The 11,021-nt window shown below is 49.0% G+C and overlaps 1 protein-coding gene across 1 annotated transcript in view; it reads left to right on the top strand.

The window, feature by feature from the left end:
• The first annotated feature begins 3,920 nt into the window (after window positions 1-3,920).
• LOC102008496 (glutathione S-transferase theta-1) overlaps window positions 3,921-11,021 on the top strand; it is an 11,304-nt gene continuing 4,203 nt past the window's right edge. Inside the window, exons 1-3 of the mRNA XM_005396409.2 lie at window positions 3,921-4,144; window positions 6,814-6,901; window positions 9,148-9,298. Coding sequence (XP_005396466.1) covers window positions 4,033-4,144; window positions 6,814-6,901; window positions 9,148-9,298 — 351 coding nt within the window. The 5' untranslated portion in view covers window positions 3,921-4,032. The remainder of the gene's footprint in view (window positions 4,145-6,813; window positions 6,902-9,147; window positions 9,299-11,021) is intronic.

The following is an 11,021-nucleotide window of genomic DNA, read 5'->3' as shown; positions in this document are numbered from 1 at the left end:
TATGGTGTTTGCTGAGTTGGAGACAGTTGGTATAAGCAGAGTCTGATGTAGGAGCAGATGATAGTCACAGGTCCTCTCATTTTTCATGAAGAATACAAAACTTAAAGGTTAAATATGTTTCCATTGTCAATAATAATAACTGATGACTTCAACACCCGGTTTCAATACTAGAAGAACTAGATAAAATATCATCTAGGAACAACACTACAAACCAGTTGGACCTACTAGAACATTCCCCACAGCAACAGCAGCATAAACATTTTTCTCAAGTGCAACAGAATATTCTCCAGCATAGGCTATATATTTGTCCATCAAGTACATGTCAGATTTCAGGAGACTGAAATCTTGCAAAGTGTGTGCTCTGAACACAGTGAAATTGTAAGAGCAAATTTTAAAATCTGGCAGCTTCATTGATAGGACCCCACACTCCATTATCCTTGACTCTCTAAATTCAGAGATGGTTAGATTCAGCCCTGTCTGACTACATGCAGCTGCATCAAGGCCAGAAAAACATATCCTGTTTGTGAGCCTGCTTCAAGGTCTTCCTGCCTGGGACAGAATTCCTGCCTGGGACAGGATGACCTGGTCATGGACACAAGTGATCGATTGTACCTGCATGCATGGCACCAACTCCCCTGCCATCCTCACTATATGACAAATGACGACTTGTAACCAAAACCCATCCTCTGAGTAAACCTGCCTAGAAATGCATGACTACACATATGTAACCAGTGATGAAGTAGCTTGCCATCAGCCTTTGTAATCCAGCTTGCAAAAATGTATATAACACTCCGCTTTGCTCCGACTCAGGGCTGATGATCCAGAACGTGCATTCTCATCAGCCCACTACTGTTAATAAAGTACTTTGCCTTCCAAACTTCTTGGTGCAGAGCTGTTTTCGGTCCAGTCCTGATTTCTGCAACAAAATGAGATTAGAAATCAATATCAGAAGGAAAACTAAACAAGCCATAGGTAGAAATTAAACAACACGCTTGTAAACAAAAAATGTGTCAAAAGGGGCTGGGGATTTAGCTCAGCGGCAAAAGCGCCTGCCTGGCAAGCGCAAGGTCGTGAGTTCGGTTCCTGGTACCGGAGAAAAAAACAAACAAACAAAAAAAAAAACAAACAAAAAATGTGTCAAAGAAAGAAGAAATCACAAGGGAAATTACAAAGTATCTTAACAAATGAAAATATAACATACCAAAATGTGTGGCATGCAGTAGAAGCAACTCCAAGAAGAAAATTTATAGCTATAAACACACACTTTGGAAAAAAAACAACAAACCACTTAATTTGGTCCAAAATCCAGGATCAGTCATGTTCTTTGGGTTATGCCTTAATTACTTTTCTCACTGAGACAAAAAAAACAGACACCCAAAGTTAAAGGAGGAACAGTTTATTTTAGCTCACAGTTTGTTTCAGTCCATAGTTGGTTGGCTTCAAGGCAAGGGGCATCACAGAAGAGAAACAGTTCATGGCAAAGCAGGACAGGCAGAATGCAGCAAGCAGCAAGCAGCAGCAGCAGCAGCAGCAGCAGCAGAATAAGCCTCTGGCCTGGCTTCCCTGTCTTGCTTTATATTCCATCCAAACTGTAAACATATTGATTGGTGCCAGCTGCACCCAGGGTGAGGCATCCTTAATCCCAGCCTCACATCCTTAATGCCAGTATCATGCCTTTCACCCACATTCACACACTAATCCAGCTGCCTTTGAAACTTCCCACCTATGACCAAACGAAGCTCTGGGGGGACATCTAGATACAAGGCATAACAGGATAGCCTTGAAGGCTTAGAAGAAGTAAGTGACCTTGTTTGTGGCAAGGACCTGAGAGGGAGACCTCCAGCCAGCATCAAGCAACTGTCTGGGACCTTCTGCCCTACAACCACAAGGAAGTGAATTCTGTCAAAAGCCCGGGTCAGTTTGGGAGGGAGCCTTCCTCAGTTGAACTTCAGATGATGGGAGAATCAAGGCAGCTCCAACCTCATGAATTTGGGGGAGGGGGATGAACACCAGTATTAGTTGGAAGATTGAGAACTAAGCCCTGGCTGATGCGTTGATTGCAGCTGGAAGGCTGAAGCAGGAAAATCACAAATTTCAGCACAGCCTGGTCAATGTAGTGAGATGTGTCTCAAAAAAAGGGGTGGGTGGCAGGCATGGCGGCTTATACCTGTAGTTCTAGTAGTCGGGAGGCTGAGGCAGGAAGACTGCTGAGAGCTTGAAGCCAGCCTGAGCTACATACTGAGTTCCAAGCCTGCCTGAACTACATAGCGAGACCCTGTCTCAAAAGGGGGGAGGGTATAGTGCAATGTGAAAGCCCTGTGTTTAATACCCAGTACAACAAAAAAGAAAGAATGAAGGAAAAAAAGAAAAAGAAAAAGAAGGAAAGAAAGAGAGAGAGAAAGAAAGAGCAAGTGTGGAGCCTCGTCACAGCCAGTCTCTCGTGCTTCTGGTTCTTCCGTGTGATCTTTCCCATTCCCACATGTTCTGCCGTTATCATCTACCGTTAGGCCCTCACAACAGACCAACAAATGAGAATACTCAATCTTGTATTTTCACCGTCCAAAAGGACCTGGCGAGGGCAAGCCCAGGATCTGAAGCTCAACAACTGAACCCAAGATCATGGAGTTGCATGGGCCTGGGGCTCCACCTGGGCCTGCTGTGCCATCTAAATCTTCACCAAGAAAACACCATCCCTTCCAGCCGCACACCATGGAACTGCTCAAGGCTGGGACGGCCCTCTAACCTCCCCATCATTCTAAAGGTGAAGAAACTGAAGCCAAGAGAAAGGAAGAAACAGATTCAGCACTAGGGGTTAAATATTGCTGCACCCTTATTTTGGGACTTAATCGTATTAGAGGGATTTCTGGGAAGTGATTGATGAGGGCTCTCCCTTCATGAATGGAAATGCTGCCCTCATAAAACAAGTGGAAGCTGGGTGCGGTGGTGCACACCTGTAATCCCAGCATTCTGGGAGACTGAGGCAGGAAAAGTACAAGTTCAAGTCCAGCCTGGCAACTTCTGGACTTAGCAAGACCCTGTCTCAAAATAAGAAATGAAAAGGGCTGGGGATGTAGCTCAGAGAACTGGGTTTAATCCCCAATACCTGTTTAAAAAGTTGTAATCCTAGCACTTGGGAGGCTGAGGGAGGAGGATCCTTGTGAGTTCAAGACCAGCCTGGACTACAAAGTGAGCTCAAGGCCAGCGTGAACTGTATATCGAGACCTTGTCTCAAAAAGACAAAAAAAAAAAAAAAAGTTGTAAGGAGCCCTCTTGCCCCTCGGTTTGTTGTTATCTTTGAAGCAAAGGGCAGCAAGCCTTTGCCAGACAAACAACCTTTTGGAACCTCGATCTTTGATTTCCCAGCCTCCAAGATTGAGCAACACATTTCTACAGTTTACAAACCGCTCAGTCTAAGGCGTTTTATTATAGCAGTCCAGAAAACACTATGACAACCAGGGAAGGAGACAGAGGGCCCTGCGCTGGCAGGAGCTGGGTGACCGAAGCTGTCAAATTCCAGGGGTGGGATGGGAGCAGAGCAAGTGAGCTCAACGCAAGCTCTGCAGTTCTGCCACTTGGCGGCAGCAAGATCTCAGGAGTGTTGACCCATAGATCAACATATAAGGATGGATTCTGGAGCTAGACTTTCTGGGTCCATCGTCACACTGTTCCTCAGTTTCCTCATCTGTGAAATGGGGGCGATAGAAAATTCTGACCTACGGCAGAAACGCCAGAAGAGCTCTGCCTCTCGAAGATATTACGGTAATCACGGGAAGACGGACTGGGGCTCCTTTGCTCCTCCCTTTGCCAGTCAGAGGTAGCTGTCTACAAGCCCAGGCCAGCTGGGCTCCGACTCCCGGAGCCCCGCCCCTCGGACACGCCCCCCGGCCGCCACCAACTAAAGCAAAGGGTCTGGGGGCGGTGTCCGGGGCGTGGCCGGGCCGGGTGGGATCTGGAGGTCCTTGGAGACCTGACACCCTGCGCTGGAGTTTTTGCAGGTCCCGCAGGTTGTAAATCTGTCCCGCCACCTTCGCCATGGGGCTGGAGCTCTATCTGCATCTGCTGTCCCAGCCCTGCCGCGCCATCTACATCTTCGCCAAGAAGAACGGCATCCCCTTCCAGCAGCGCACCGTGGAGCTGCTCAAGGGTGGGCCGGGCCTCGGGTTTGGGGAAGGAGGAGGTGGGGAGGGGCAGAGGGGGCGGCCGATAGTGTAGTGGCTCCTCGCACCACCTCTCCACGGGCAGTCGCCGGTCTGGCTTGGAGATTCTGCAAAAGCTGAGACCGGGGGAGATGCATGCCTCGGGAATCTCCGAACTCTGCAGTCCACAGAATGAGCACTGGGGTCTCCACTGAAGCCAGGTGACTGGCCAGGCAGCAGGTAGAGAGCAGAGAGACCTGGTACACAGAAATGGGTGTAACCTGGACCGTGGGATAGGGACCTCCAGAGACGAGATGGGGGCTGGAGGAGCGGGATTAGGGGGCCAAGTGTGGAGGCTGGACAGAATCAGCCCCTCCTTTGCGATCCTCAGTGCTATGGTTGGCAGCAGTGTGAAGAACAGGCAGTGCACTGGGACCTGCCTTTTCCAGCCTTGCCCTCTGCTCTGTCTGGATTGATTGACTGATTTATCTGTTTGTTTTTTGAGACAGGGTCTCACTCTGTAGTCCAGGCCTTGAACTCACTATGTAGCCTAGGCTGGCTTCAAACTCGCAGCGATCCTCCTGCCTCAGCCTCCCAAGTGCTAGGATTATAGATGTGCACTATCATGCCCAGCTTGTATTTATTTATTTATCAGTAGTAGGAATTGAATTTGTCCTTTGCACTGAGCTATATCCTCAGCTTTTCTTTTCTTTTCTTTTTCTTTTTGAGATAGGGTCTTGCTATATAGTTCAGACTGCTTTAAACTCACTGTGTAGCCCAGGCTGACCTGGAACTCTTGGTGATGTTCCTGCCTCAGCCTCCCAAGTGCTGGGATTACAAGTGTGCAGCACCACCACTCCTAGCCTATTCTTCTTGTTTTGCCTTACTTACCTGTCCTTACCTTACCTGTCTCTCCTGCTGGCAACAGTCCCCTCTCCCCACCCCACCCTGCACCCTGAGCCAGATGTTTGTTTCTCTGGCAGATGTTTGAGGACCTCAGGGCCGCAGCTGGCAGGTCAAGGCTCAAGCCTGGTGGGGGCGGGGTGCTGGGAGGGGAGGGCAGCAGAACATAGATGTTGCAGGGTGTTCCCACTGGGTGACTACTTGGCCAAGCCTTCCACCCAGCGCTTGTACCACCCTTTTGACCATTGGACGATGGACTCCCCGCCTGAAACTTGACCCCTTCCCAGCCTCCTCTATGGGGCATTCACTTGCTGCGCAGGGGAGCCAGCTCTGTGGAACATAGGGCAGGACTGAGGGCATGAGGGATGTGCGGATCTCTGAGTCAGCTGTCCATACATGGGTGCAGAGGAATGTGCATTCGCTAGGAAAGGAGGAGAGAGTATCCCTGAGGGAAGAGGGTAAAGAGAGGGTATTCTTGAGACTGTGTATGATTTGAGGAGCTTCCACCTACTCCAAAGTCCTGGGGAGCCACTGAGGGCTGTAGAGCAGAGTGTCACTGGCCTTTGGGCTTCTTAAAAAGTTTGCTAGGCTTATCTGCAGGAACAGAAACCATTCAGACAAGCTGAAGCAAAGGTTGTGGTCTCAGGGGCACCGGACTGCACCTTTCACCGGCTGTGGGTGGGGGCGGAAAATGAGTCTGTCCCGGTTTTAGTGCAATGGTGAGCAGAAACACCAAAATGACACCCAGGATTTGGAGGCAGATTCATTTACATAGATGGGCACTGATGGGGACCATTCCCAGAATATCAGGCCCCCGTGCCTGGTGGTCTAGGGCTTTTACAGGATATGCAAGCAGGAAGTACAAAGGCGGTACAAAGGAGAGACAGAACAGCCCGTCAGTTCTTCTGACTGGCTAGCAGGGTGAGGGCATTTGTTACAAGGGGAGATTAAGGATCATCAGTTCATGAACTTGATACGATGTACCATCAGGCACTTTGTGTGTTCGGTTACACTCTTGTCTTTACAGGGGTCAAGAAAGTAATTACAAAGCCATGAAGCAGTTACAGAGCTAGGCAGTTTCAAAAGAACAAAGTTTTATTTATTTTTTTGGGGGGGCGTTGGAGGGGTAGTCTCCGGTATTGGGAACCGAACTCACAACCTTGCGCCTGCCAGGCAGGCGCTGTGCCGGTGAGCTAAACCCCCAGGCCCAAGAACAAAGTTTTAAAAAGCACAATTTCTCTCGTACAGTTTTTCCTTTTCAGTAGCAGAGCCTGAAAGCAGGGCAGGCTCTGAAGCCCCGGGGGCAGGGGGAGCAGGGGGACACAGAGGGCCAGGAGAAGTTGGTGAAGAGTAAATAGAATCAGGAAGAGGCCACTCCACTGTTTGTCCTCACAGGCCATAGAGGGAGAAATGCTGTACCCGGATGACCTCCCCTTGCAGGTCCCCACTCCAGTGGAGAGCGGGGGAAAGGGAGGTGGCGTGGGCATGTGCAGGCCCAGGCACTGTGCCCTGCGCGCTGAGCTCTGTGGCAGGGAGGTGGTCTGTGGGGGAGGTTGTGCCCTTGAGGACTTGCCCAAGGGTATTGAGTCTATTTTGTACCAGCTGCCGGAGCAGCCTCCCCCTCTTCCCCCCAGCAGCCTTTTCCATTCAGGAGCACATCCCAGAAGGGAGAAGAACCAAGAAATTGGGGCCTGGGCATTGCAGGGAGTGGACCCAGGTGGCCTGGAAGGCTCAGGGATCCAGTCCCACCCCTGTCATGCTGGGCTCTCCACAGGCCAGCACCTCAGTGATGCCTTTGCCCAGGTGAACCCCCTGAAGAAGGTGCCAGCCTTGAAGGATGGGGACTTCATCTTGACCGAGAGGTAACGGGGCCCCCTGGGGCTGCTGGCATGCCTTGCTGGAGCCACCCTGAGTCAGCCCTCTGGGCTATCGACCAGGAAACTAAAGTCCTCAGAGGCACAGGGTGCCACAGGGAGCTGGGACTGACCTCAACCTGTCTGCTCTTCCAGTTCACTAGGTTGGCTGGAAAATCCGGCATCTGCGTTACCCCTGCTCCTGACCTTTGGTTGTTGATGAGTATCCCTGGGCAAGGGTGTGGGGCCAGGGGGCAGGGCAAGGAAGTGTGGCAGCTTCACCACCATGGAGGCAGCCCTCTGGCCCAGGTTTTGTCCAGATGGCCCGGTGGCATCTGGGCTACCTAGTGTCCCCATCCCTGGGGCCACTACAGGCTTCCCTAGGTAGGTCTCCCTATGGTCGAGCCACCAGATATATCACAGAAGGTCTCAAGAAGTTAAAACCTCCCTCTTCTTGGAGGGTCAAGCCTCTTTCCAGTTCTGCCCCTGTGTCAGCTGAGTCACCCATCCCATACCCAGGAGAACCTAGACTTTATGCTCTAGAGTCCATCTCAAATCCAGAGATGGATGCATCCCAGGAAAGTCCTGTGACGTTGTGACAATGCCATCCTTCCTTCCTGGTGCCTCCTGTTGTCCTGAGTGCTGTGTCTTCCTGATGTCGAGAACCCATAGGTACCAGCCCAGGGGGAGTGCACAGCCTCTGTTTCTCTTCTGTCACCGCTCATGGGGACCTGCAGCCCTCCTCTGGGGTGGCTTGAACAAGGAACAAGATGGACGGCTGGGGCATGAAGCTGGGGTGTAGTACAGGCTTCTTTTGTTTTGTTTTGGTTTTTGGTTTTTTTCCGGTACCGGGAATCGAACTCATGACCTTGCACTTGCCAGGCAGGCGCTGTGTCACTGAGCTAAATCCCCAGCCCCCAGTACAGGCTTCTTAATAAGGAATCTGGACTGGTGGCAGAAACAGAGCTTTTCTGCCCTTTTGGCTGGGGCAGCCAACTCTTGAGAAACCCCAAGTTCCTGCAAGCTTTCCTATGGCCCTGATTGATACATCCCTTGTGTCCTTGAAGATCCGTCTGCATCTCTACATCATAACAGCCCTTAACCCGGGGCAGGGAGACAACACCAGGGAACCTTGGCTGCTCTGATGTTCCAAGATCCTTCAGTACCCCGGGTGTTTTCTGCATACAGTCTCAGGGTGCTGAGCCATCTCATTGCTCTGAACATAGCTGATTTTTAGCAGAAAGAGTGACGTGGAGGACAAAGAGATGATGAGAAAGCCTTTCTGAACTATCAGGCCATCTGAGGCTGGTCTGGATGCTAAAGGGTGAGAGTGGATGCAGGCTGGAGAGAACTGAGCCTCTGCAAGGCTTAGCTTGGATGCTACCTCCTCCAGGAAGCTCTTTAGTCCTCTGATCAGAAATCATCTCTGGGGGCTGGGGATTTAGCTCAGTGGCACAGAGCCTGCCTGACAAGCGCGAGGTCGTGAGTTCGATTCCCAGTACTGGAAAAAAAAACAAACCAAAAAAACAGGAAATCATCTCTGAACACTTGATGGACTGACACACTCTTGAGAATTTTTCTTTCCTTCCTTTTTGAGACAGGGCCTCTCTCTATGTAGCTCAGGCTGGCCTTGAACTTGTGGTGATCTTCCTGCCTCAGCCTTTCAAGTAATGGGTTTACAGGTGCATACTAGCACACCCAGCTGTTGGTGGATTTTATATGATGGCAGGACCAGCTTAGGTATGTAGCCTCAGAAAGACTCTGAGCTCTGCCACTAAGGACCAAATACCCTGGGATAAGTCCCTTTGCCTTTATTTATTTATTTTTTACTTTTCTGTCCTTTTCTTATCTTTCCTTTTCTTTGTTTCTTTTCTCTCCCCTCCTCTGTCTTCTGTTCTCCTCCCCAACCCATTCTCTCTTCTCTCCCTTTCACAGGAGATTGAAGCCAGGGCCTTCACTCAGATCTACATCCCCAGCCCTTTTTTACTTTTTATTTTGAGATCATGTCTAAGTCATTAAATTGCCCAGCCTGGGCTTGAACTTGCAATCCTCCTGCCTCAGCCTCCCGGAATGTTGTGATTACAGACATGCACCACCACCACAATCCAGTGCCTTCACCCTTCTACATCTGCTTTTCTTGTCTGGAAAATAAGGCTCATACCTTGGCAGATTGTCAGGAAGATCAAGGAAGGTCCTGGGCATAAGGTCACTAGTCCAGTGCCCTCTCACACCCATTATGCTGCACCTTTCCACAGTGTGGCCATCCTGCTCTACCTGGTGCGCAAGTATAAGGTCCCTGACTACTGGTACCCTCAGGACCTGCAGGCCCGTGCCCGTGTGGATGAGTACCTGGCATGGCAGCACACTGCCCTGAGGAGAAACTGCCTCCGGGCCCTGTGGCACAAGGTGAGGCTGGAAAGGTGTGTGTGTAGGGGAGATAAGGACATTACTCCCAAAGGTCTCAGGCAACACCGAATTCTTCTTTGCAGTTTGGATCTTTTGTCTCCCATCTTTAACCTCACTGATGATTCTGTGGTGCTTGGAATGCTATTAAACCCATCTAATACATTCTTTGTATCAGATAGATACTTTTGGTTTCTAAAAATTCCATTTGGTTATTTTTGTAGCATTTCCATTTCTCTGTTGCAATTCATCGTTGTTTACCCATTTTGTCTATCTTTTTAAAAAATTGAAACAGTTATCTTTGTTACTTAAAGGTCTTCCTCAGCTAATTTCAAGACTTGGGCCCTCTGTGCATCTTTTCTATTTATTGTTTTTTCTCTGCTTGATTATGACTCACATTTTCTTGCTTCTTTGCATGTTTCATAAGTTATTTTTGCATGCCAGCTATTATAGATAAGAGTAGAGATGGAAGTATATAATAAATACCTCCAGAAAGGGGGTGCATAGTCCTTCGTCATGCATCCAGGGTGTGAGGCTAATCTCTGCCAGTTAATCAAAAGGTGGGCTGGGTTGTGGTTTTAATTAGTTTTAGTACATCTGTGGTTTAAAATATAGATAGATTCCTGATTTAATGAATATTGTACTTAATACTTTTTCAATTTTATAATGGTATGAACACAATACATATGCAGCAAGAGCCATATTTGAATCTTGATCTTTTCCATGGCTAGTCATATGTCATGTGATACTCACTTATGGTCTGGACAGTGGCAGCAAGCCATATCTCTAGTGTACTCTGTTGCTGAGGTGCAATGGTCAGTAGATTAGCTATATGAAGTTGTCTTGGTTACTTTTCTCTCGTTGCTGGGACAAAATACCTGATGCCCAAAGTTAAGGAAGGAAAGGTTTATTTCGCTTACAGTTTGTGGAGGTTATAGTCCATACTTGGTAGGTTACAAGGCAGACTGGCACAGGGCAGAGGGCTACAACTCATGGCGCACAACACAACAAAGCAACAAACACACACCAGGGCGGACTGGCCTCAAGCACCCTTTTCCTCTCCCTTACATATGCAAACTATCCACCCCAGGGCAGGTGTAGCTCTCACACCCATACTCAGTCAAACTCTAAAAGCCCGCCCCATGACCGCATGAGGCTTTGGGGGGACACCCAGACACAAACCACAACAGAAGTGCATTTTTTACTCTAGAAAGGGTTCCACAAGGAGTTACCATTTAATAAGTACAGAGTTTCAGTTTTACAAGATGAGAAACGTTCTGGAAGGATGTTAGTGATGGTTGCAAAACAATGTGAATGCACTTAAACTGTGTACACTAAGCTGTACACTCTGAAGTACACACCAAAAGTTTCCCAGTACCAAAATGGAGTCATTTATGTCAGACTGTAACAAAATAGAGCTAAGGAAGGCCATGAAAAAGAACCTTCATGCATACATGCCCATGACAGGACTTACCACCAGACATCCTATGTGTGGCTTGGTAACAAAACTTGTGGCAAGGACTTCCTCAAGACTGCATATTCACTATGAGCTGTTTTTAAAGATTCCTGTGCTTGGCCAGGCGCGGTGGCACACGCCTGTAATCCCAGCACTCAGGAGGCTGAGGCAGGTGGATTGTTGCGAGTTCGAGACCAGCCTGGGCTACAAAGTGAGCTCAAGGCCAGCCTGAACTACATAGCAAGACCCTGTCTCAAAAAGACAAAAAAA

This window comes from Chinchilla lanigera, unplaced genomic scaffold (genome assembly GCF_000276665.1).
Source record: "Chinchilla lanigera isolate Chin_1 unplaced genomic scaffold, ChiLan1.0 scaffold00054, whole genome shotgun sequence".
Lineage (NCBI taxonomy): Eukaryota > Metazoa > Chordata > Mammalia > Rodentia > Chinchillidae > Chinchilla > Chinchilla lanigera.
Note: the sequence above shows the minus strand (reverse complement) of the source record. Positions and strands in the feature narration are given on the sequence as shown.